The sequence below is a fragment of the Pezoporus wallicus genome, unplaced genomic scaffold (genome assembly GCF_028554395.1).
Source record: "Pezoporus wallicus isolate ANWC-B61680 ecotype Strahan unplaced genomic scaffold, APGP_CSIRO_Pwel_v1 contig_3952, whole genome shotgun sequence".
Lineage (NCBI taxonomy): Eukaryota > Metazoa > Chordata > Aves > Psittaciformes > Psittacidae > Pezoporus > Pezoporus wallicus.
In genome coordinates, this window is record NW_026635034.1 from 7,549,479 (window position 1) to 7,577,019 (window position 27,541).

General features: G+C 43.2%; 1 protein-coding gene and 1 long non-coding RNA gene across 3 annotated transcripts in view; one reads left to right on the forward strand and one right to left on the reverse strand.

Annotated features, from left to right (window-relative positions):
* FBN1 (fibrillin 1) overlaps positions 1–2,654 on the forward strand; it is a 152,137-nt gene extending 149,483 nt beyond the window's left edge. The window contains exon 66 of the mRNA XM_057396838.1: positions 1,377–2,654. Coding sequence (XP_057252821.1) covers positions 1,377–1,766 — 390 coding nt within the window. The 3' untranslated portion in view covers positions 1,767–2,654. The remainder of the gene's footprint in view (positions 1–1,376) is intronic.
* On the reverse strand, positions 1,262–22,109 carry LOC130592602 (uncharacterized). 2 transcript variants are annotated; one of them, XR_008970588.1, is made up of 5 exons: positions 21,951–22,109; positions 18,930–19,068; positions 10,418–10,508; positions 1,593–1,733; positions 1,262–1,508 (listed from the first exon to the last, which is right to left on the reverse strand). It is a non-coding gene; the product is annotated as an uncharacterized LOC130592602 (long non-coding RNA). The 2 variants fall into 2 exon arrangements; XR_008970589.1 differs by lacking the exon at positions 10,418–10,508.
* Positions 22,110–27,541: the final 5,432 nt, after the last annotated feature.

Genomic DNA, 27,541 nt, shown 5'->3' on the forward strand with positions numbered 1-27,541 from the left:
TTGGAGAGCTGGATTTAGATGTTGAGCAGTCTGTGTGTGGGCTTTTGAAGTTGTTCACTGTCATTAGGCAAAGGTCATCCTCCTTTGCAAAATTCAAACTCCTTGAATTACCAGGGGAGTCAGTCCCATGTTGGCTTATTTCCACTTCTTGTAATCTAAAGTCAGAATTGCCCAGTCCCGTCATCCAGTCACAAGTGGCTGGATTTAAAACCTTGTGGTTCACATTATTTACATGCAGACTTCAGCAAACTGTAGAAGGGTTCCCAAGTCCATCGTCATTTGAATTCTCACTTCTCTGTCCACTCTAAGGTGACAGTGATGTTCCAGGTGATCTGCTCTGGCCTGACCACAGAAGCAGCAGGTCATGACAGGTCTCTAGACTATTCAGGTGAAAGTACGTCTGGGTGTGCAAATGTGTGTGTTGCATTCTAAATGTGATCAAGAGATGTTGAGCACTCTTGTAGAATGTTGCCACACAGTCACTACCCTGAGCTGAATGTCATCCATACCTTTGCTCCTGTGTATGTGCTGAAGGCCTTGCTTTTTCACGCACAAATACAGGGGATTTGGGATCCTGTTAGCTGTTCCCATTAGGTGCTCAGTGCATGGTGCTCTGCTAATACAGGAAGACAGGAGAGTGCTTTTGCCCAGAAGAGTGTGGACATTTGATTTTGGGCAGAGTGGGGTCGTAAACTGTTTCTTCAGTGTGTTTCAGTATTCTGTGATTAGTGCTGGATTTGTCTCAGATTTGCTGGATTTGACTTAGAGCTTCCCTTGCTTTCCAAATGAAAATGTTACAGCTGATGTGCTGCCTGAAATGTCATCATTTTGCCACTGCAGTGACCTGTGTGCAGGGAACTCAGGGGGGAGACCAGCTACCATCACTGGGAGGTGAGGGGTGATGCTCCCACTGAACCCACGGCCCCTCCCAGCTTCACACCCAAACAAAGTGAATCTTGCAAAGCAGAAAACTCCCACCTGAATGACAGCCTTCCCCAGACCCTGCACGCTGCTGTTCATGTCAGCTTGTGGCTCCTCTGGCAGGGAGGAGGAGTGCCCCTCTGCTGCTGTCTTTGTAGGAGTCCGGTGGCGGACTCCAAGCACGGAGCAGGGTGGTTTGTCAGGCAGCAGGACCCACACACATAGGCTTTCATCACATCTCAGGCTCCTTACCCATGCCGGAGCAGCAGCAAAGACTGTACTTTATCCTGACAAGTCCCAGGCCCATAGCAGCGCATTTGACAGATGACAGTACAGAACCTCCTTCTGAAAAGTATTTAATTAATAATGAATGAGCTGGGTGAGCAACACATACACACAGGCATGCATGGAACGCGCTCTGAGAAAGCCAACTGACATCATTTGTTCTTGTGCAGGATGAGCAAGAGCTGCAGCCGCCCATCAGTCTCGCCAGCTGGGATGTTGAGAAAGCAGCAGTCTTCTCCATCAACATCTCAGATCTCAGTAACAAAGACCGCATCCTGGAACTGCTCCCTGCCCTCACAACACTGACAAACCATAACCGATATTTAATTGACTCCGGAAATGAAGATGGTTTCTTTAGAATCAATAAGAAGGACGGGATAAGTTACCTTCATTTCACAAAGAAGAAGCCAGTGCCTGGAAACTATTCATTACAAATCAGTAGTATTCCACTCTATAAAAAGAAGGAACTTAACCAGCTTGAAGAGAAACATGACAAAGACTACCTCAGTGGTGAGCTGGGAGATAACCTGAAAATGAAAATTCAGATATTGCTTCATTAATTCATCAACCAAAGACCAAATAATTAAACCAAAGATAGATAGGTAGGACTGAATATTCCTCCCAATCAGATTCTCCATATCATAGGTACAGTCTTACATGAGTACATTTGTATGAATGAGCACTATTATATTATTACATAAACAAGGTACAGGATGAATACCCTAGCTCAAAACAACCACTTTCTCAGGCTTTTACGTGTAGCTGAGCTACCTTGATATGTTGAATCTTGAAAACTGGGACTTTTCTCCTTGGAAGTTGGCCACTGATGCTGAGACACGTCATCATTTCAGCAGAGGTACAAGAATGTGCTTTCAACTGATGGACAGCTCTATTTTTGTAATTCTTAAACTTCGCTTCTCCAACTACAACTTACTAGGTCCGCCATTTATGATATCCATTTGGTGCTAGTAAATTTTCAACCTAGATTTATAAATGCACTGTACTATTTACACAACTTAGAAGCCAAAATTGCCATTATTCAGTCTAAATACTTCAATCAACCAAAGTTAGCTCAGTAGTTTATCTCAGTTATGCCTATAATACATTACATGTAAATTAAGTGTGTGTATACTGTAATCATGCTATTTTTATCAATGAAGCATTTGTAAACTAGATTAATAATACCCTTAATGTGAGGGTTTGTAATGGTGCTTATAAGACCAACTACTTGTTAACTGTATACACAAACCTGATGATAAAGTTTCTGTGACTTGCCAAAATGCACTGAGGTCAGTAGGGACCATTAAACATTCTCAAAAGTCAGATGACAATCAGTGCCATCCTACACCATGACATTATGTAACGTGTCAGGAGTACCCACAGCCATTCCTATCAACAAGGGTTCAATGTCATAAATGTCACAATAAAACAGTCTTTTTTTTAGTTTATTCTGTGGCCTTGTGTTCTTGCTAGAAGTGTGAGGAGCCGCATGCTCACGCTGGAGGCACTGTCGGTAGGGTTGGTTCTGTATCTGACTGTGTTCACAGGTGATGTCTCCTTGCAAGTCTGCTGCTGCCATTTGCTCATTCTTCGTGCAAAGAACAACTGAAGAAAGCCAGAAACCGTCACAGATCTGAGCGGCAGTGGACCTCTGTCAAATTACTGTCTGGCTCCAGAGAGCGAGTGAGAACATTTCCAATGGCTTGACCTGAATAGTCCCGTCAATAAGTAACTGACAGCCAGAACACGCAGAAGTGGATGTTAAGTTGTTATGCAGACAACACAATTAATTTGAGAAGTCTTCTTTGCTAGAACTGCCTTGACTTAAAATATTCCATTCTTTCACCCCTATTTCAATGGCTATTGTCAAGGAACCTAAGACTGGTAACAAAGGGAAAATCGAATACCAAAAACCATCACAAGCTGTAGCTGGGTTTTAATAGTAAGTAAATTACTTGATGGTGAGGGTGTTCTTGTATACACAAGTGCCATGGTGTATCTTTTAGCAGCAGCAGAATGTTGTACATAAAATTTGGAAGAAGCAATGAAGCAAGTGGTGTCACTGCAGCTGCTCTGTATTGGTACAGGGAACATACATCAAGATGTAATAGCTCTGGAAGGGAAATGCACTGTAATAATTCACCTGAAATTGTATTATTTTCTGTAATTAGACTTCAGCTCTCTGTTTTCTTCTGCATAACAAATATAACGATATGAAAAGGAGCTTGTGCACAGGGCTACTTTGATATTTTTAATAGACCATGCCTGGATTTTATTTATTAGTGTGCCAAAATGCTGAACAGTGTATTTTTTCCACATGTTGTGTAACTATGGTGAAATATAATCAGAACTTCACAGTTGTAAATGGCACTCCTGTTTCAGCAGGTTGGGAGTGATTTTTAGTGCCAGTGGCAGTGTGCAAGGTCATGCGGTTTAGAGCGAAGCATACGGTTTGAGTATTTTCTCTCCAGCCCTTAAACACTGAGGGGAGCTGAGAAGGGTGATTTCAGAAAGCGCTGTCAGAACTCTGCTCGGTGGAGCTGGCCCAGCATTTAAGCTGTTCTGTAACACCTTATCATGCCAAAGGTTCCGTGATTGTTTTCCAGCAGCCCCAGTGCTGCCTGCTCAGTTCTGCAAATTGCCTTTGTTACCTTGCAGAAACAAGAAATCTTGAGTCTCTTTCAGTGATTCAAAATGGAAATCCCAGTCTTGCTGTACTGAGATGCACATAAACCCCCATATTCTCGTTCAGTTATTCATCTGTTTGCAGCAGGGCCCTTTAACTGGTGTGTTATTTCTGCCTGTCAGTTTTGGTTGCTGTATGTGTACAATTATTTACATTAGTCTGAATTTCTGCAGTTTCTTTGGCGTTTCAGTGAACCACAAACTCTCAGAACAATATTGCGTGAGACCTGCCATTAAAGAGTGGTTTGTAGCCTACAGTGTGATTTTTAAACCATTCCCTGTGTTTATTTGATGGTGGGATCCCAGAACAGCTCTAAGCACCAGTCAGCCTGAAGCAGGGGCCTTTCTGAATGCAGATCCTTTTGCAATTAAAGGATGTTTCTCAAATTCAAGGAAATGGTTGAATTTCCAACTGTTTGAAATAACTGTGGCTTCCCTCCACTGTGACTGTGCAGAGGGCTCGTTGATTCATGTGTGGATAATAAATAGAATTTTTGATGAACAGAGTTTAACACAGATGGCTTGTTACTGTACATGTCAGATCATGCTCTTGTTGTGTGTTGTAACAGTACCTTGTAAACTTGACGGCTGACATGTATCTTGGCAGAACATGACTGTTTCCAGTCTCCTTTTAAGCTGACTTTCAAAGGACCCGAGGTGTTTGCTTTCCTACGGCAGGTCCCAAAGGGTCGGACTCAGGTTTTCTCTAAGATAAACACGCTGTGATTGAAGTTCAACTTTGTGCTCTGGGAGAGCTGGTCTGGTCAAGACTTCTCCACACAGAGAGGCCTGAGCTGTCTGAAGAGCAGGACGCCAGGACTATTGCCTCGCAGCTGCCTAAGCCTTCCTGGGACCCAGTTTGGGCACCGCCAGTCTCCTGCACAGGTAAGTGCAGTACTAGACATCCCACTGCTGCTCCAGGCTGGGCTGAGGGTGGTGGTGCTGGCACTGCAAAACCCTTCTCACCACTTTTGGAAACTGACATTTGCTGTGAAGGGTTTGTAGGATTCCCCCTTTAAACTGATGCTGTGCTTGAACCATTAAAGCCTCTCGGTGCTCTTGTGGATCTGATGGTTTCTGCCAAAGCGAGCCAGGTTTAAGAGCTTACATCATGCTGCAGCTTTCTGAGTAGGCACCGGATGAGGAGACAGCTTCTCTTCAACTTCACTGCTGTGACAGGAAGATTCTGTGGTTTCAGTCATGCTGGGGAAGCCAGAGTTCAGCTGCCGACGAGGCCAGGGCTGCCTATGGAGCTGCAGGAGCTGTGTACCCATCCCAATGCCCCTTCTGCCCTGTGCCAGGTAGGACAGGAGCTAATGGGGCACAACAGCATCCCAAAGCCAGGAAGCCTGGGCCTAAGTTCCTTCCAACTTCACCCTGCCCCCAGAGCAAGCCTCTAAGCTTTTCTGCTTTGGTTGGCTTCATGCTTGCAGGAGTGGCCAGCAGCTAAGGCCAAGATACAATGTACAGCAGGTTAATCCAGTAAATCCAGGTTGGCAGTGTCCTACCAGTGTGATCACCCAGAGTAAGCCCTCATATTGTCACAATCTTAGCAGAAAAATACTCAGCTAAAACTCTGCTGTTTTTAAAATCCCAGCGCTCTCAGTTGTTCCCTGTGTCCTGAGCATGTTGGATGCCTGCAGGACCCCATGCGGCCCCTGTGTGAGCTCCCATGGTTACACAGGAGGCTCTGTGTGCAAACTGCACCGGCAGTGCGGATCCAGGGTGTCCTGTTAACTGCAGAATCACTCTGGTGTGGATGCTGTGAAAACTTAGGACAGGGCAAGCAGGCAGCTGTAATCTGGGGCAAAATATGCCATCATTCACACTAATGAGAACGCCAGTGATGACAGGTTGCAGCAGTAGCAAAAGGGAAAGAAAATGGGAGGGGGGAGAATGCTGCAGTTGCTTAGTGGCCCAAAACGCCACAGTGCACGTGGCTTGTGCTTCGCTTGGTGTGCTGGTCCTCCTCCAGCCCTGGTGCCTTGTGCTGTTCCTGAGCTGTCGCTTGCAGGTCCCCATGCAGATGCTGCAGCAGTGCCCCCGCAGCCGGGGAAGCACCACCACTGCTCTTGGAGCAGGCAGAGCACTGCTGGTGCTGGGAAGGTGGAGGTGGTCAGCGGCAGGTTCTGCGGTGCTGCTGCATTCAGTGTGTGCTCCACCAAGGTCCATGATGCCCCCAGAGGCTCTGAGAGCAATGCCCGGAGCCCATGGGGTGGGCTGTGTGCTTTGCTTTGCCTGAGGATGAGACCCTCTTCCTGTGCAGCAAAGACCTTGAAGATGCCAATGATTTCAGCTCTGACAAATTCCAACGATCTACTTCGACCTTAAAACTTGCCAAAGATTTCACACCCTCAGAACAAATGCTTTTGAGGAATATCACGGCCAAGCCAACTCCTCCGTTATGAGCTTCCAGTTGAGTTCAGCGGAGCAACCCTGAGGCCAGAGAGGTCACCAAAGTGTTCGCTTTCGTTTTCAGGCTCTCCTTTCCATTTCTAACATAGCCCTGCGCAGCACAGCCATGGCTGTGGAGGCCAGGGCTGCCCAGCTGGTGGGACCATGCTGGCAAAGCTGTGCTGTAGCTCCGTGTTGGTGCTACAGTCCCGTGTGTTCCCAGTGCTGCTTGTTAGCATCCAAGTCCTCAACCTGCTTACACACACACTCATGTGTATGTAGAAATGCAGGTGGTTTTCGTAAGGGTCTAGTCAGGTAACTACATCTCAGTGCTTCCAGGCTGAAGTCACACTGTGCTAAACCGTTGCTAACTACCCAGGAAGGGCTTTTTCTCCTTCCCTCTCTCGGGCTGGACACTTCCCTCACTCATGGGGGCCCAGCCCTTGCCCTGGCTCAGCTCTCACATCTGCAGGTTTGTTTGTTTATGAGCTTCTCTATGGCTCCCAGGGCTGTAGGATGTGAGCGCCTCACCGACACTCATGTTGAGCCTCGCTACACCCTTGTGAGGTTGGGATGTGTTTGTCATCCTTGTTTTACAGGGCAGGAACTGAGAACCAGATGGTTTGGGAGAGCTCATAGGCAATGGCTGTTCTGCCAGGAGCAGCCCCAAAGAACTGAGGTGTCCCTGGAGAAGAGGACAAGGAGCCACATGGGCAAGAAGCCATGGGAACTGCCCCTCTACATTACAACATGTCCCAGATGGAGCCTGATGGAGCCCCAGATGCTCCCTGCATTCTCCAGAAAGCCAGAGGCATGGCCCCGTGCTCCAGCATCATCCCCTGGGGCACTGTGTCTGTAGGTACCCCACACAGACAGGATGCTGCCACTGCAGATGCAGCAGCACCAGTTAAAAATTAATAGGTTTAAAAACCAGAGTGAGAGTGTCCAGTAGTTCTGTGCTGGCAAAAAAAGACCTGTGGTAAGTATCCAGGTCAGCAGGCTGCGTGGAGATAATCAGAACTGACAATGCTGGTGAGCAGGACCCGGGCTCTGCCAGCTTCCCCAGCTCATCTCTGAGGCTGCTGGTCAACCAGCCAGGAAAACATGGCTTCTGCTTAGTTTTCTTTGGAGGTTGATCGTTTATTCCTCTCATTCCTATGTGAGGTGCTTCAGGGTGATTTTTCTATTTCCCCTGGTCTGCGACAACCCAGGAGACATTGGATTTTTTAAGCAGCTCACGTGGGACTGAGTCTGAGTGGAGCTGTAGGGCAGTACATTACTCAGCGGTGAGCTTGGACAGGTAGGAAAGCTGTCTAGACTCTTCTACTTTGCAGGGTTGTGTGTATGCTCGCAGCTCTGCATGAATGTGTTGTTATTGTAATCATAATAAATATGAGAGCCATGAGAAACGTCTATAACCAAACCCAAACCAGGTGAAGCTCCCCTGGTTTTGGGTTTCATTACAACCTCAGTTCTCCGGCCAGGTTTGTCGAGGTTCATGAACCTCTCTCTGAAGCTGGGCTCAGTTTCAAGCACTCCTGGACCAAGATTCAGGCAAATCTAGGCCAGGTTTCGAGCAAATTTGGAACAAATTTTTGGTGCCTAAGAGATGATTTATGATTTTAGGTTGAAACCATACAAACCGTGGATTCTCTGCTTGGTGTCGATCTGTAACCAGGAACTCTTGGCACTTTGGCTGAATTTCACTTTGATTTTGAATTTGACCATAAAAACAAAGATCAGAGGCAAGTCCCAGGAACAAACCACACAGAAACTGCTTCACAGGGTGGGTACCCAAAGCCCTGCATGCACTGAGCAGACACCTGTGGTGCTGCACCAGCAGTGGGGTGCATTCCCCCACTGCAGGTGATGCTGTGCATGTCTGGCTGGGAGTCTGACATGGCTCATGCTGCCCCAGCAAATCCTCCAAGTAATTAAGCCTTCCCCAAGCTCTTAATTTGAAGTCACATGTGCGATTTCCAAGCCTGGAGTGCACTGACTTCAGGTTTGGCTTATCCAGCAAAGATCTGGTCCATACTGTGCGTTTGCATTTTGAGGAGTAAAGTCAGCTAAGGAATCTACACAGGAGAACAAGACCCATCGTCTTCATCCCCACTCTGCAGTTAAACGTGGCTCGTATCCAAGTACACGGTGGGAAAATGGACTTTCTACCTGAATTCCTGAGATTCAGAGCAACACGGTACCAGTTGTCCAGCCTAGAGGTTCCTAACAGGGTTATGGGTCTCGGCTTGCTACTGCTGCCAGCTCTGCCACAGCACAGGTACCTTAAAGATGGAAAAGAGATCAAAAAGATACCTTAAAGAAGCTGCATTTCTCATGCAGATTTCTTTAGATTCATTCAGGCACTTTAAAGGGAAATTCAGACATAAACTTGTCTTTATAAATAAAAAATATGTATCATCATTAAATCCCTTCATCATGATGTTCTTTGTGGATGGAAAATATTCGAGCAGGAGCTGGCTTCAACTTTCAGGCAAAATATGAGCAGCTGAACTGGGAATATAGAGAAGAAGGTGATAGCACAAGTTGCTGCTGCTTTGAGAAACGTGATAGGAGGGATGGGCAGGAAGAGAGGAGGAAGGTGCCAGCACAGAGCAGATGGGATACGAAGGGAACTGTGCTGTCAGCCTGCATTCACATCAGTGCAAGGCTGAAACAACAGGAAACCAGGAGAGAGGAGAGAGGAAATGAGCAGCACTGGCTTTGCAGGGTGGCTGCGCAAAGGAGGACTTGATGTCGATCAGCAGCCACCTGCCCTGGGAGTAGCCAGGCCCACAAGGCTGCCAGCCTTGATGCAAAGCCCTCCCCATCAGCTGGCACTCCTGAGGCAACCAGCACTTTAAGAAGGGCCATAGAGCTGTTCACAGGACTTTGGTAAGAAGAGAAAAAACCCAAGACCTACTGGGGCCAGATCATTAGAGACTTTAGCAAGTATTGAGTGTAGATTATTAAGCTCTTAGAGACAATTCCTCATTTACTGAACTCCAAAGAAAAGGTTTAACAGATTTCTCATTCCACGTGTTTAAATTGTACCTGCCAAAGGCATAAACCCCCTTCACTGCAAGCTCTTCACTATCAGGTTTTTTTGCCTCCAATTTTCAAATCTGCTTCTGTAAAAGATGTCCCAGTACTTTTTCAAGATCTCAGTGTCCTCACAGCACTGGGGAGAAGTACTCACAACAAAGGATGTAAAGCTCAGAGATCTTCTATCTGTTAGTAGAGCTCTTACATCAAAGCAGCACAGAGGTGAGATGTTGCCATGTATTAGACCAGCAATGGTCTCTGCTCTTGGGGTGCAACTGTGGTGTGACACGTCATGAGGTCAGAGCTGGAGAATCCCAAGTGGAGCTGCTGTGTGGCATGGCAAAGCTTGGCTGAGGGATGGGTGGAGGCCCCCAGGAGACCTGGTCTTCATTTTTTAAATCGTGTATCATGTCTGTGTTGCATGGATTAGGACTGAAAGCAGCAGCCAGCAATGAGAGGAAAGGGATTAAAAAAGGCTGACAAATGTCTGCTACATGTATTCAGAGCAAAGACAAGATGCTGCGTACCAGGAAGCAGAGCAGTATTTCAAAAGTTCGCTCTTCAACAAAGCCAGCTAGATGTGAACTTGCCCATTTATGTCATTGAGGAGATTGAATTTACTGATCATGGTGTCACCCATACGTATGTCCACTGTGCACTCTGATATCCCAAAATATACTGGAAACAAGAGTGTTTTCTGCTCTGCAGTGACAGCACAGCTAAAACTCTGGGAGGAACTTGTGGGTCACAACGTGATGGCCAGGCCCAAGTCTGGCAGGAGTTGCACAACCCGCTGGTGAAAAGGCCAGTTATTTCTCTTGGGCTCATTTGTGCTAACAAAGAGCACAGCCTTGAGTTCCCCACAGACCAGCCTGGAATTTGCTTAAAACCAGAGAAGTGGTAAAGGATTTAAGCAGAGAGACCTCTCCACCAGCCCTCTAAGCATTAAATACCTCATGTCCTGCATGATCTCTAACCAGGAGCAGCCCTACAAGAGAAGCAGCTGAACATCGTGCTTTGAGCACCAGATGGGAAGGCAGTGTGAAAGGGAAAGAAATGCTGGCTGTGATGTCAGCTGAACCCCTACCTCTTCAAAAACTGCAAGCAGCCAAACTCCATTTGCTGTGAGTCTTGGCGGTGCCACCAGCCTGTCCCAGCCATGCTCTTCAAATCTACTGCTACAGCATAAAGGAAAGTGAAACACCTTCAACTGCCATGTTAATGCACAAGTTCTGTTCTGTGTGGGCATGGATCCTGATACTAGCTGTTGCCTCGTTTTTCTTTCCCTGGAATTAGAACAAAAGTGGAATCCAAGAGTTATTTTGTGTCCTGTTAGCCTAGATTTGTCCAGATCTGCCCTTCTTATGTAGATACCTTTAGCAGCAAGGAGGTTTGCTGGAGGGTCACCCTGCATATGCTTCACTGCTCCAAAAACATGTCAGCAAACTGATCTCTCTTGACCCAGGGTCCTGCTCAGAAGAGTTGGATTAAGTTTATAAAGTGCAATAAGAAAGATGATGGTTGATCAGAGTAATATAAACTATGGCATGGAAAATGAATTTTGAATGAAATGCTCAGATAAATCATTTATCCTCACCAATACCCTCTCTATGTTTCTTATCCCAGTAATTGAGACCATGTGTTGTGCTGCAAACAATAACTATGGGAAATTACTCATGATTCTTCCTTCATAAACTTGGGAAATGAAAGTGATGGGAAGTATGATCATCTTAATTTTTATTTTTTTTTTTAGGTTAACAGCTCTAAATTATTAGGGTGGGAAGAAAATGTCAATAGAATATAAAAGTGCTTTGTATAGTGTTCACATTTGCTCATACTTTCAAATCCACTGTGGCTTATTAGTTCATGGGAAAAATGACAAAAAGAAATAAAACCCAGAAAATGAATCCAGTATCAACATCTTGCCTCTATAGTAACAGAGAAATTGTAACTTGTGGGTAAAATTGACAATATTAGGAAACGCTTGTTGGGCAATTGTGGTGATTAACCCTCTCCTTCCCCCCGTACCCTCCAGTTCCCCCAGAGCCTGACACAGTCCTACGTTGCTCTGTGCTGCTCCCTGTATCAGGAGCCTGGAGCTAGTGAGGCCTTCACCTCTGTTTCAAGAGTTTATTGCTCAGCTGTAAAAATTCTCCTGGGCTGGAACCTGACAGAAAAATGTCTCTGCCTGGGAGGAGGTTCTGTGCTGAGTTTGGTTTGAATTAGGTCAGCCCTTTCCCACTTGCAGTGGGACAATGGAACAGGATTCCCTGTCTCCTTTTCTGTTTAAATCAAGTGAACAGGCAGTACACATGTCCGGCAGCACTCAGCCCACAGCGATCTGCACAGCTGTAGCACAGGGTCAGTGCTGGCTGCTGCAGCAGTTTCCCTGCTCTGTAATAGCCAGAATTCAACCCTTTGCTTGCACAGATGCTGGCTCACGCAGTGGCTTGTGCCGCCTCTGTGCTGAGGCTGCTCAGGGCCAGCTTGGCCACAGTGCAAGCAGGGGAAGTCCACCCTTGCTGTTATTGCTCAAGGGACCAGCTCACTGTGATGCAGAACCACCCGGGCCAATCCTCTGGGGGACTTTTGGCTTCTCCCAGAGCTGGATGGCATGCATGTATATCCATCCATGGTGGAGGCACAGTCAGCCCCGCTCCACCCTGTGTGTACAGTGGAGAACCATGTGGTAGGTTTCCCAGATAAAGGGCTTGGCTCAGGGAAGCTGTTCCCTGCAGACCTTCTCATGAGCCAGGGGATTCATTTCTAGAAGCAAGAGTGTGAGATCTATTACACTTCTGCATGGGCTGCCTGCGGGGCTGGTAAATCTATTATAACAGTCAACGCTTTATGAATGAAGTCTGGCCCCACCAAAGTCAATGGCAAAACTCCCATTGATTTCACTGGAAGAAGATTTACCCCGAATCCTCAACGTGCCCCTGGGATCTCACCCATGCTCAGCACAGCCATACACAGCTCCAGTGGGGGGAAGGAGAGCAGAGCGCAGAGAAGGGCCTTGGCGCTCCCCCAGCTGCACATGGGTCCTGCTCAGGCAGATGTGCTGAGAGTATCACTTTGGCAATGCTGACAGGCCTGGGTGTGAGATAGGTGTCATGCAGCTGAAGTGGCTGATGGAGATACTTTGGCACAGAAGCAGAGCTTTATAAATCAGTGGAGCTTTGCCCTGAGCTCTCAGAGGGCCAGAGCATAAGTAACAAACAAATAAAAATGTCTATGGATGGAGGGATGTCCCCCCCGCCCAGGAGTGCCTTGACGCTGTGCCAGTAATCCAGCCTCCATAGGCACTTCTCTGTGTGCATTTAATTGACTCAACAGCTACTTGATATCATCCAGAACCACTTATAAAATTAAATGTTATTAAACGTAAGGGCAGACTCATAATACTTGCCAATGCTTATTTTAATAATGATGCTATGCTTGCCACTCCACAGATCTGACCTGTCACTTGAGAACTCAAATGACCTGTAGCTTAACATGTTTTATCCACCTATAAATTCAGGCAGGTTCATTAGCTGGACCTGGTGTGCTATGTCATATTCTGTCCAGCTTTTTTACGACTACTTAATTACTTCCTGCTCATACACTTTCCCATCATCCCAGCACGCATGACCCCTGGTGACATTTTCCCATCTACCAGAGTAAATGAACAAGATCAGCGTTTTATTCCACAAAACAGAGCTAAGGAAATTAATTGCTGTTATTTAATAGCTGTTGGAGTGGTTTCTTCTTGTTTTGCTTACTCTCCCATACCTTACCATTTGCTAAGCTGACCAAAAGGTTTTCTCCATGTTTGGATTCAAGCAGTGTTTTTTCTTTGACAGCTACTTCAGTCCCCCTCCCACTGATCACAGGTGAGCTCATCTCTAAGCTGTGCTGTGGGGTTTCTGATATTTGGAGCTCTTTCAACACTGATATTGGGGTGGGAGCTCAAATCTGAAATAAAAGCAGTCTAGCACCCTAAAGGCACGGCTTGTACGTGGATATTTTTGATGTCTAGAAAAAGCTAAAGTTCAGCCAGGTTTAGTCCCCACATGGACAAAGCATCAATTGCAGCACCTTCCCATTTGCTGCAGTCTAATCCAGGTGAAGCTCATGATGCATCCTTTCATCTGGGTGGCAACTAAACCAACTTCTCCTTCACTGCCTGCTTTCCTCAAAGGCATACATGAGCTCAGGAGTTGTTAGACATTTACTGCTTGGTTCAGTTTGGCTGAAGCTGACTACTGGCTTTGTACTTTTACTAGAAGACATTCAAGCACACATATGGAGAAAGCAACTGTGAGTATTAAAGTTAGCTCATGGCCTATAGCCACTGAAAAAGTTCAGCTGTACAGCACTTGGCTCAATTTCAAGCTATGCTGTACGAGGGTTCCTTTCCACTTCTCCCTCTCATTATAGAAGCTAATTAGGAAATCATTTCCCCCTTCCTTTTTTTTTCTGTTAAAGTGCTGCTGTAGATGTCTCTTTAAAAAGAAAAAAGCGTCCTTTGACCACCTTGTGCTGAGATACTACAGAGGTTCTTACTTATAGCCAAATACATACAAGGGTGGACTCTGAAAATCAATCCATTATTCTCTTTTCCCCTTTTGCTCCTTTGCATGCACACAGTTTCTTTCTGCTTTTTATAGTCATTTCACTGACTGTTACATGGCATGAGAATCGTTGCTCCAGGGAATGAAATGGTGCCCAAACTTATTCCACCTAGCCTAGCATGTGAGCTCCTTCACGCTTTTCCACATCACCCAGTCCCTTTAGGCCAGAAGAAGCTGGTGGCATAAAGTCAAATTTCTTTTCAGGATGGATAGACATATAAACTGACCTATTAACTCTCAGTACTGTGTGGTCTAGTATAAGCACTAAACAAAAAGCACTTGCTTCTTCTCCTTTGCAGAGCTGGCAGGAAGAGGCCCTGTGTGTAATTTACTCTGGGACCTGATTTTCAGGATGTTGAGACAGAAAACAGTTAACATCTATGCCTGCCACATTTGTGGGTAGGAAAGGGTGAGCTCTGCTTAATGGCACCTGGAGCTGGAGGAGCTCAAGTAATTGATTTAATTTGAGCAGCTGCATGAAATAGATCTTACTGCTAGCTCTGAAGTTGAGAGGTAATTGCAAAGTGTGAGAGAGTGAGGGGTTAAATAGAAAGTAACATATTCTGTGAAGTCCATAGTAAGTACATGTAACCCTTGTGGCTCTATCTATAGATATAGGTAGATATCTATACCTACATCTATCTATATCTACCTGATTTGGGAAGCTGAATGTGTTTATTTGCTCATCTCAAGCAATAAAAATCTCTTTGTCCCACAGAGTAGCAGTCCAGTGGTGTTTAAAAAGTTACTTCTTCCAAAATTAGTTCACTTTTTTACAGATGCTACTAGGATGAGTTGCAGTTATAGACTGAATAAAATCATTCTAGACTGAAGAATAGCCATTTTCAGATAAATAAGATAATGTAGTGAATATAACAGCTAGCTGGAGATATAACAGTGCTAGGACTAAATTCTTCACTGATTACTGTGCAAATCGCATACCAAGAAAGATTGCTGATATTGCAATATTCAGAGAAGAACGATCTACTGTAAAATAACTTCCTAGCTTAGATTTTTATAGTTTAACACTTAGAAACCTGTTTCAGAAAGCAGGTTGTTAGAGAGGACTAGCAGCTCTAGCAGAGGGTCAGAGGGCAGGGAGACATTCAGTGAACTTTCCCTGCAAGTTTCCAGTCATTGCATTCAAACTGTCTTTTATTTTGCTGTCATTTGTCTGGTATATTCATGGTGATAACTAAGGGTTGCTTTTAAAATTTTGTAGTGCAAATATTCCCTGCTTGGTTAAAAAAAAAAAAGAAAAAAGGTCTTTTTATAGCCTTAGGTAATTGCATGAGCAAGAAATTACCTTAGAGCAGCCTTCCAGGACCTAAAAGGGGCCCTACAGGAGAGCCAGAGAGGGACTTTTTACAAGAGCATGTAGTGATAGGACAAGGGAGAATGGCTTTAAACTGAAAGAGGCAGAAATTCTTCCCTGTGAGGGTGCTGAGGCCCTGGCACAGGGTGCCCAGAGAAGCTGTGGCTACCCCATACCTGGCAGTGTTCAAGGCCAGGTTGGATGGGGCTTGGAGCAACCTGGTCTAGTGGAAGGTGTCCCTGCCTGTGGCACGGAACTTGGAACTGGATGAGCTTTAAGGTACCTTCCAACCCAGAGTAGTCTATGATTCTGATTCTTATGACCCTGGCAATTAAAGGTAGTTAGCAGCAGACTGGCTGGTGTGAACATCTGCAGGCAATAATTACAGCCTGTTCTCATTCCCCTACTTTGTGGGGATATGTGGTATTGTTGAGCTGGCCTGGTGAAGAAAACATGATCACTGTGGTCAGGATTTCAAGCTACTGAAGAAGATGCAAGTAGGTCCTGTCTTCTATTCTAAGCTGTTGAAAAGATAGCTGGGCAGAAGTCTTTCTTTGCAGGTTTTGAACCAGTTTGGTTGCTAAAAGAATATGAGAAATAAAAATGAGCCATGTGAAGCCTAAGTTCAAGGAACAATTCAAAAGACCCTTCTAGCTTAGAAAAAGACTAATCTGATTTTCTGAAATGATTTCTCAGGGAGAGCTTTGTTCTACCAGTTAGGCATGTAGTGCAAAAGGAACTGCTCTTTATCACTGCTGCTGTTTGGTTTATGGGCTGAAAACAGCAAGTGAGAAGGCATGATATCCAACCTGAGAATGACACTCCTCAGTCACAGTAAGGCAAACAGTGCTTTGCAGTGCTAAATCCCATCTTCTCTCCTCTCCTTGGCCTGTTCCCCACCAATGGGGAAGCAGCCATGGCATGAACTTCACTGACAGATTTCAGAGGGCCCTAATGTCTATATACACTACATGTCAAAGGTTGCAGATTCCCTTTTCTTTTTGCATTATGCCTGGCTACCAGAAGGGGATTTAGTACTTATTTGTGTGCTGATAATTAAAGTGTTTGTGATACTGAAGGACAAATCACCCTCCCCTGGAAATTAAGCACTCATGTTACAACCTCTTGATCCTTAGTGAGTATTACATTAGTCAATTTGTGGCTAGCCCAGTAACTCAATAGCAGTGAATTATGCAGTTATGTGGGAAATCTGGTTTTTGGAACAGGCTGATGTTCCCAAGCTCAGGCCCAGCACTGGTAGGGTGTGTCATCTGTGGGAGGCACTTAGCGGAAAGAAAAAGCTGCAAAGCCAGAGTCTAGTGCTTTCTGGAGGACAAAATATAGCAGCAGTATTACATTAGGGTAAGAATGGGAACAAGCGGATTATTTCACCACCAGAACATTTCTCTGCAGTGGGCAACTGGTTGGTTGAACAGGCTTTCCATTGACACGATGTTCAATTACATGTTTTACTAATGACTATTTTAGGTTTAGATGTGAAAGGTTTGAGAGTGGACTTGTGCTGACTGATGTCCTGTCTGTACCTGCAACTCCATGCTTAAAAGTTTTACAGGACCCAGTATAAGTCACTGGAAAAGACTATTCCATTTCCTTGGGGGATGAATGAAAGAAACTAATCTTGATTTGTGGCAGAAGCAAGTCTTAGTCCTGGTGTTCACTTACACTTGTGCTGGATTTAATCTAGTGCTGGATTAGGTAACTGTCAGAATCTTAGCCCACCATGTCCATGTCAGTCCAGACTGAAGGAAGGAGGGATGACATCTAAGGGCCCATGACTAAAATACATCTCTTTGCACTCTAAAAGTAGTTCTGTTGTTAAACTCCGGTCTGAGCGCCACTGATTTCAGCAGTCAGGCTCTCACTGTATTTTTGAAGATGGCAGTACCTTCAGTCCTTACATACCAGCCTGGTGCTTCTTCGTGTTTTCTAACACATTCACAGTTCAAATTTACTCTGGAAATTAGGGACAAAATCAGATTGTGATAAAGCCAAGTGATAATCTGCTGAAGTCGTAGGAAAAAATCAAAAGATACCAACAACTTATTTGTTACCAAGTGCCAGACTCTGCTCTGCCTTGCGTACCTGTGCAATTTGATTTACTAAATAATGGGGATGTTGGCCTGTGTGAACCCCTTGCTTTCAGCTCTGGAGAAGATTTTCTCTTCAGGACCATTCTGCGATAGATGGAAAGGTCTGGAATCTAAGATACCTTCCTAAGCCACATAGTGAGGTGCATTTTTGTGTGTGTGAGTCCCTGCGTTCCAAGAGACAGAATGGTATTGTTTTGGTTTTTTGTCTTTTATACAATAGCAAAAAACATGGCTTGAATTTTATAGTGATGTAAGTGAACACTTTGTAAGAAGTGCTTGAATTATTGTATGGCTGTGTCCAAGGCTACCATATCAAACGAGTCTTTCAGAGCTAAGATTCTTGTCCAAGAACCCACCCAAAATTTTACTGTATGAGGTATGAAGCAATAACGGGACCCACTGATTCATCATTTGATGAAACCAGGAGTGCCTAGTATTGCCCAACGTAAGGTTACATAGGGCCCTAATGAAGTGTTTCTCTTGCATAAAAGGGAACAGATGTAGCCAACCTCATGAGAAACAGAGCTGTGACCTGCTGTGAGTTCCCATTGGGCAAAGTTTCTTTCAGATCTGAGAAGTTGCTCCAGCTGAGTCAGAATATTCCTCTGGTACCACCATGCCTCTGCAGGCTAGATATCTAAATTCAGATCTGGGTTGCTGTAGGCAGCATTCTACCATGTTTCATTTAGTTACTGTATTGGCAAAATATCTGTAGACTTTCCAAACTGCTGGAAACCTGACTGCTAGCTGAGGAGCTCTGCTCTACAGACTAACAGAAATTGTCCACAGACTGGTTCTACCGTCAAGGCTTGTGGTATATGTCACATAGGCAAAGTGACAAGGCTTGATACGCCAAGTTTTGGACGACAAGAGGTATTTTGAGTCTTCCTGCTGTACTTTGAGCTAGAAATGTAATTGTGTTTGCCCCAGAAGTAACCTGATGGCAACAGGGTAAAGCAGAAAGTCTGGTGTTTTGACAGTGGAATAAATGTGAGAAAGTGGCTCTTGTGAGCTTGTACCAGTCTTAACATAAGGATATGCTGTAGTGAAGAGAAAGTACGCTTCTGACAGTAACAGACTAGGTGAAGAATAGAAAAGAAATACTAACAGGTTTGTTGCTGAGTGAGGATTTCTAAGTGTGTTTTTGCATCTCTTAATGAGCTAAAGTCTTCAGGCCAGAGCTTATAAATCCAAACAATAACTTGGGTAAACAGTACAATAAGTGGTTGTGTACTGTATTTCTTCTGCGCTGAAGTACGCAGCATGCTGACATCCATTCCGGTTACTATGTATTGATGCAAGTGTTTCAGGGAACCTGGTGTTAAGGGCTGCGATAAACCCAACTGGCATGATGGGGCATGTTCCCACTGGCATTTTTGTTGCCTGTCACCCCATACCGGTGTTGTTTGTTCAGTGGTGTTAGTTACTCTGAGTTCCAAACCAGATCTTTATTAAAGCTTCCAGGAAAGCAACAGCACAGTGGATGTCAACAGGGCCTTCAGCATCAAAGCCACAGAATAAAATTATAGATGGAAAAGACCCGTTAGGTCATCTACTCACCCCATCAGCCAGTGCAGAGCTGTTCAGTGTGGTGTGCTTTTTCCCTTCTTTGTCTGCATCAAGCCAAAGGGGTTACCACAGCTTCCCAGGAGACTGTGACATAGCTGACTAGTTCTTGCCCTTAGGAATAACTTTGAGTCTGTGAAATAACAGAAGCATTCTATGTTTAATTTTGGTGGAGGAAAGGAACTCTGAGAGCAGGACCCTGAGCCTTATGACTGTATTGTATCTCAGATATAATTCTATGTTAATCACTTCTTCTATATAGATCATATGAGGCTAAGTGTGTCCCACCCCACATCTGTCTCTTTCAGTAATTATTCCTTAGACATATTTTGTCATCTTTCAGTAGTAAGTAGTGCGCAAACCATGAACAATTGCATTTCACTTGGCAAATGTTTGGAATTTGCCCTAACTAGTGTTTGAAGTGTTTTGTCTGACTCTCACTCCTTTTAATTGTGCCAAAGTTCTTTGGCAATTGGTGATCTGATATCCCAGAAACCCATAAAAATTAATTCCAACATATTTTCTTTAGGTGAATTAAAAACACTCAACAGATGTTTACTAAAAACAACTGCATTTATAGATACAGGACTCCTGACAGCTATTGATTTAAGACTTCCAAATGTTTTCATTCAAATCCCTTGGGCACCTACTGTTGATAATTTGTAACTTTCTGGCATCTTGGTCTCTTGCAAGGAAATGCTTCAGACCAAATATCTGAATGTGCTTTTTGACCTTGGGTATTGGGCATTAACAACCATAAATCCAATTATTTTTTTTTCAGAGGGAATAAAATACTTCCATAGCTATTAAAACATGAAATCCTCTATGTGCATACAAACTGAATTTGACTATGGTGATAGTTTTAAAGCAATGCCAGTACCCTTGGTATTCTGACGAGGGCTACATCAGTTTCACAGCTCTCAGCCACTGAAAATTATATCTAGCATGCAGGATAACTTTAAAAATGCTAGCTGTAGAGCTATGGAAGGCCATGACAAGTACCATTTTGTGATTGTTTGAGTTGCGCTTCACACAATGAGTAAGAATTCAGAAAAAGCCTTTGTCTGCCACTTTGGCTATGGGGAAAAGGGGGGAATCTGAATACCCAACGTCTTTGTTAGCAGTTGGATGTCACTTTCTTTTGTTTAGCTTTGCACAGCACTCTGTGTAATGTAGGAATATAATAAAGCTTTGCCAGCAACAGCACCAGACTTTATGAACACGCACAGGCCAGTGAGACTATATAACGTACTGTATCATAAGGCAGCAGTAGAAGAGGCAACCTAATAGACCTGATGGAGTTGTAACAAAAGGGTTTTCCCTAGGCTATTGGCATATGCTTTATAGTGCTAAACCAGGAATTTTGCTCTTAGGCATTAGAATTAAAATTAGACCTAATTTGTAAGAATTTTTCCTTTGCACCAGTTAAATAGACCTTAAATTATTTCTCTACTGTTCATTAGAAATAAGCAAGTTTCACATGAATCTTCCAACCTCCTATTTAAACACTCCTACCATTGCCTGCTAGCTGATGGTGCACCTGGAAAATGAAAGTTTGGCAAACCAGAAGGCAGAGATCAATGAGCAAAGGCATGAGGGAAAAACATCTTATCCAGGGAGACCCTAAGGGATCATAAGGTATGAATTAAGCCTTGGCTTTCTCCACATCTATTCTATTTGTACAGTAATAAACCCCAATATCATTCCTAACCCGGGTTAGTACCAACAACACAGTGTCATGATTAACAATCCTACCACAGCCAGGCAGCCATGATGTCAATGTTGTATTGTTTTTTGCTAATCTGTGGCTCTAGAGGCACTCGGTGTTCTCCAACAGCTCCAGTATATCGGAAGCTGGAAGAGTAACCAATTTGCTGGGCAGATGTGGCTGCATGCTGCGTTATCAGTGCATGTTGTTGCACACCAGCCCAACACTGGGAAAAAGTTGACTCTTCCAGACAGCCATGGCCGTGGCTTTGCATGAATTTCTTCAGCCTGAATGCCAGCTTAAACAGAGCCTAGCCCTCTCCTCATCCAACTGTTCTATTGTTTTGGCAGCTACCCAAAAATTCTTGGAATAATTGCAAATGATTTTTCATTTAGCTTGTATGCAATGATTTTTCATTTAGCTTGTATGCAATCCTGGCATCAGTGATCATTTGCATGTTTTGATATATACATAGCCATGCCCTCAACACATGTTCTGAGCATTCGAAGAACAAACTTCAGGAGTAGGGGGACAGAGGTGGAGTCCAATTAGTTGTTATTGTTATTAGTGTAGGTTCTTACAGTTTTAAAATCAACTTAATTAACAGAAAATGATGATGCAAAAATAAATAGGCAGGTCCTATTGGCAAACAGGTGCCCAGGATCAGACAGGACTGAAAAACCCAGAATCCTGTAGACTACTCAGAAGTGCCTGAGCTGTGTTCTTCTGCTCAGTCTAGGCTGTCCCATAAATGCTAAGCATCTCAAAGGTTATCCAAATAAAAAGTAAATGCAAAGAGTGGCTACTTCTCCCACACAGCAGACTTTCAGCCTGCTCAGGATACAATGGTGAAAGCTTGCCTCTGGACTATTAGTCAGGCTTACTCAGCTGGCATTTGGGAAAGTTATGAACAGCAGTCTGGAGGCTTTGTGCAGGTGACCTGGGGTGGGACACAATACATGTCATGCTTCCAGAAATATGAAGCCCTTTTTACAGCTGCTCTTAAAGCCTCTCTCAGCTAGAAACTGGTATCAAGATGTACAGTAACGCACTTAGGTGATGAATTATGCTCTGACAAAAATAGCAGTACTTAGCTGCCACCCTGGTGCAGCAGTTTGGCTTTTCATCTGGCAGCAGTCTTCCAGGCAGTGAGGTTTACCCCATTTTTTCCTGGATAACTTTTAATATTAACCATATCAATTAAACTAGTAAGACAAAAAACAAACCCTAACCCCCTCATGAAACCAAAAACCCACAAACCACCAAATCAACCAAAAAAACCCCACCCCAAACAAAAAAACCCTCACCAAGATGATGAAATGTGAGCTCAGTCCATTCTGACTCAGCTGTCTCCTCTTCAAATCCAGGGAGGGCAATGAGTTTTCTCTGTTGCTGGATCCATGATTTGTTGGCATTGTCACAGCTCCCTTTTCAGTTTTCTCACAATGCTAATGCCTTAATGCAAGTTAAGAAAGGTAAGAACAGGACTGAAACAACATACCTTTTCCCCTAACAAGAACCTCCTCCTTTTCTTTAAGACTGCTGCCAGCCTATGTATTGCTATGATACAGTGTTATAGGATAGAAAAATCATTCTTGCAGAATTTAAATGGCTTGACTTAGCTGTACTGCTGATAGTTCGGCTTGCTGCCAGCAGTAACTTCTACACAGAAGCATAGGAAAGTGAGACTCGTGTTTTGCGTTTGCTGCTGTGAAAACCTGACAGTGGTGTTCCTTGATGTGTTACTGCACCCTAAGGAAGGGTACCTGCAATTTGGCAGTGGCCAGGGTGCAAGCTAATGACAGCAAGAAGGTTGTGGTCAGGACTGAAGTGTATTAGCAAGGCAGCACTGGATACTACATACGGCCATGCTTGCTAGACATGGCACAATTAGCTTGGCTGCAAAGGAAAAGGCAAATTTTCTTCCAACTAGGACACATAGTTATTTTGTCTTGGACACTTGGAGACAACATTTCAGACTAGGAATCCATAAACCACAAAATACTCATGTTAAAAGAATGTGGCCGAAGGTACTACATTCATGACTGTTTGTTTTTTCTTTTTCCTTTTACAAAACAAAAGGAAATTGCTTTGCTGTAATCAATAGTAGTCAAAAGATAACTTGCTTCAGTTTGAGGATATCAGCTTTAAATATTAAGGCTACAAGCAATATTAATTGATATAAACCTCATATTTCTGTTACAAAATCTGCTACACAAATGCTCTGTAAAAGCCAATGATTATTATTACATTTTTGTGACATAACGGAAGAAAAAAAATAAAGTTTAAGGGAAAGAAATAAGTATGCCTTTGCAGCTCCCATGTTTGTTCAAGCATATTTTACGTATTAAAATACAGTAGTTACTTTCTGGATGAGGGTTCTCAAATTATTAATCTGTCAGGTTTTCCGAGCTGGCAGGGTAAAAGGTTCTCTTGCTCTCTTCTAACAGAGAAAAGGGAAAGCATCACTTTGGTGGTAAAGAGCTAAAATAACTACAAAGTTAATGGAGGGAAAATTTACGAAAATAATTGTGTTAATTCACTTCAGCCCTGATCCTGCAACCTTTTACCATGCAATGACATTTTTTGCTCAGCAGCAGACCCATATTTACACTTTGCAGAATCACATCCATACTGACGTAGAGGTTGCCAAAGAGCTGTTGGTGAGGGAAGTGCCATGTGTGCCAGTTCTAGAAACCAGTAAGGCAGTACAGTCTGCCCTATATTTTCAGAGTTTTGGTACCTCACATAACTAGGTGCGAAACACTTGTATCTCTGGTTCTTTTCTTTGGAAGTGCAGTCATGTGCAATCAGGTGGAATAAGTATGCTGATAATTTTCCTTCAGAAATTGTAATGGTTAGTGATGTGGACACTTTTCTTTTTAGGCAGAAAACCATAAGGCACTGAAGCAAGCATTCACTTTTCTTGCACTTGAGGTCACAAATTTATGCAAGTCAAAAATGTTGGGCCTGCCAAAAACATCATGCTACACTCCACCAAATAAAAGGACACTGTTATTCTTACAAGGAAAGGTTTGACAGGACAGGAAATAGGCAGGGTCATAGAAGTTTACTTAATACCGAAACTTATTTAACCATCTTTAAGCCAAAATACAATGATAGTTATTTAAATAAAAATTAGAAGAGGAGGGGGAAAACAAGAATAAAAGAACACCAGACTGTGCTATTACGGGAGTAGCAACCAATAGAGAAACTAGAGAACCTTAATAAAAATTCACATAATTTGGGTTACTCTATGTCACCTGCCTTTACTGGGTTAACACATATTAAGTAAGTTTTAATTTATGTCCTGAACTTACAGCAAGAGGCATCTGATTTGGAGAATCCATTGCCATTTACAAAGCTATACACTACTTTCATTAAAATGCAATCCTTAAGGAAGACTGCATTCCACTTAAAGGACTGGCGGAAGGAGGACTAAGAAGAGAGTGAATATGAAAGATAGGAAAAATGTTGCTGTTCATTACAATTTTCCATTTTTGTTGAAGCGCAGCAGGAGAGCAAAGCCACAGGCTTCTCTACTGCTCTTGCATGCCAGGAGGGATTATGCAAACACTGCAACCACCCAAATCTTATTTAAATTATAGTCATTGTTCCCCCTTTAATGGTTATACTTTTGCCTGCTTTCACTCAAATATTGCTGCATCTTGCTTTCTGCCAACATAGTCCCAATGGGAGTCATCAACTCTTAATTATAGATGAACAGATATTTTTTTAAAATACCTCTGGAAAAAATAAGTGGAAGAGAAAGCAAACTTTAAGTGCCATCTAGTGGCTGATCTACTAAAAGCATTGAATAAATCCAACGAATTCTTAACATGACAAATGGCTCATATAGTTGTAGCTGAACTGAGGAAGCAGTGCTTAAATTCACGACTGCTTAAGACCAGGTTAATACTTCGGGGAACCAAGAAAAGGACTAAAGGCCAACGGTATTGTTACCATGATTCTTCTTTTTTCTTTTGCCCCTAAGTTGTGAGTTCAAATGATAGGAATTGTACAGTGATCACGGTTCTCTTCAAGACCCTCATCAGCTTATCAGCTTCTGGCTTTCTAAGGAAATACAAGTCGTATGTATTTCAGTCTAAATCAGAAAACAGAACCTCTCAGGTCTCGAAACAGAACCCAAGCCATAGGAGTGAATCAAGCATCTGAATTCAGAAGTTACTTTCTCTAAATTCACCTGGGGTCAAAGGCCAGATTTTCTCTCTCTCTCTGCTTGTAACAAGTCAAATCCATTCCTAAAAGAAAGGGAGCAGATTGTCAGTTAGTAATATCCTTTTCATTTCCCTGCAGGAAAAAGCTGTTTTCTGCTGTAGATGAGAATTCCCAACAAATTATTTTCCACTGCAAAAGCTCCATGTTCCATTTACACAGGGGACATTCCACAAGATCATTCCCCAAGCTTTTAAGTAACTTCTCTTGGGAGATTTGTCCCTTCTCCAGCAGTAGCTTTGTCTGAACCTGTTCAGTGATAATGGAAAGCAGCCCAGCATAATTATTATTGAATGTAATACTCATTTCGGTTTTTTTGCAAATAGCACTATGGAGCTTTACATCTCTTCAGTTTCATACCTATATTGAGCCCTGGGGATTATACCTTAGTGACAGGTTTTGGAGAGAGGAATCTGTCTAGATAGAACTGAAATCTATGCATGTTCGTGTCTAGCTTCTCGGAAGGTTGCTTGCTCAAGCATGTTCAATTTTTCATTGAATTACAAAACTAATTTGCAACTAATTAATTTAGGGAGAAGGCTAGATCTCAGATATAGTAATGAACAAGATCCACCTGTTTCCAAGGTCTCTCTTCTTTCTGCTAATATAAAGATTTCACACATTCTGATTTCTGTTTAAGAGGATCAAACGTGCTAATTAAAGCTTAAAATGTACCAGAATAAAGAAGCAAAATTTAAACCTTGCTGAAGAAGTGCTGTTTTATCTTTTTTTCCCTCGCTTACAGGGAGAGGGTGATTTTTATGAGTCAGAGCCAGGGATACCTTGCCAGATACCAAGATCAAATACTTTTGTAGCATAGGTAATATTAATGGAAAAAGGAACACCAAAATAATTTCATACTGATGAAATTCTAGGACTTTCTTTATTAAAAAAAAAAAGGGGGGGGGGGGGGGGGGGAGGGAGAAGAGGCAGCATAGTTTGAACCAGAAAATAGCAAATACTGTTGTTAGAATTCTCTACTCACTGCCAGTACAAAAAGTTTCTACAGATTTCAATACAGACCCTGGTCTGCAGTAGCAAGTATTGACTTAAGAACTTTCGATACATTGGTATGTAATTCTCGTTGCCTGGTTAGAAATATTTCTCTCCTATAGATTTACTACTCTTATTGAAACAAAACCCCAACACTAAAAGGAACTATCAGAATTTGTTACCCTAGTGCAACAGTTTGATGCAGAGGGAGGAGTTCAGTGTGGAGGTGAGCGTGAAAGCATTTGTTGGGTCAGATGAAGAGGCTTTTCCAGGGTCCTACTGGCAAGAGCCTTGCAAAAATCTTAAAACTCATTTCATGGTTCTATAGGAAAGTATTGAGAAATGGTGGAATGGAACTCAACTATACCAATTGTCAAAATAAGGGAGCTTTTTTTGGTAGACACTTAGATAACAGTCTGTATGCTAACAATTTACAGAAGGCATTGATTTGTAAATTTATGCTTCTTCCTTGTGCATCTGAGATAGCTTCTGAAACAGCGCTTTTTCTAGCAAATACCGTTCCTTCTTACGTTAGAACCTGAAGTATTACTTTCAAAACGGAAACAAGATCAGTTTCCAACAGGTACAACAGAGAAGTATCAACTTTTTCCTTGTAGCCTGCTGTTTCAAGCGAGATCATCTTGTAGTATCTCTTAAGAAGGACTTTCATCAGTGTATCCCCTCCTGTTTTTTTGCTTTGGGAATAGAGAGGGAACAAAAGAGAAGCCTAAACTTGCTCTCAACTTACTGCAGCTAGAGAAAAACCTTTTACACAAAAGGATAACAGTTATTTTAAGGTCTTTTAATATCTTTTGGTAATTGAAGTTCCTTTTGGCAGGTTATAGAACAGAAGGAACCTAGTGTTAAGATCAACTTTTCCAATTAATGCAAAACATCACTGGTAGGATGTACTTCTTGCTTACAACAGGCTTTGATGTGTTAAATGTGCTTATGAAGGTCTAGGTTCAGACAGTACAGTGTTGTGGTAGCAGTGGAGGGGGAAAAGAAAATGCTGGTAAGCATACAATGCACATAGAAGAAAGGACTTCTACCCTAGTCAAAGATGACTTCTTTCAGCGCTGCCAAGTCATTGTACTGACTATCCTATGGTTAGAAATCTCAGTTCTGCCATATTACACTTTATTTTCCACCTCCTTGGGGAAGTGGGGGCAAAATGTATCAAAAATGCAGTATTTTGGGCATACCTCACAAGGACATGAAGCTAATACCAACGAGATTACAAGATTATTAAAATCTGAGACTACCGAGCAGAAGACTGGTGTGAACATCTTAACCTATAAAAAGGTTAAGAAACTTTTCCACTGTTGTGACCTTTCAGCTAAGGAAATCTAAAAGGAGAATACAAGCAGATGGGGGGGGGGAAATACATTTGAGAGCATCACAACCTTTTCTAATCCTTTTCTGTTAAGTGGCCAAATACTCAAGACTCTTTCCTTTTGTCCTTCTCGTGTGCATGTTCTTCCACCTGAGAGTTTGAGTCATTAAGGGATTCTTACAGTTAAAGAAGCAATCAGGTTCAGAACAAATTCCAAGAGAGTTCTATGTTAAGCAGTCAAAACAGAACTGAAAAAATCAGTTTGTGTACTACTTCAGTAATTCAGAATCTTTCTTCCATACAGTGACTTATTAATGAATTTGTCAACGTGTA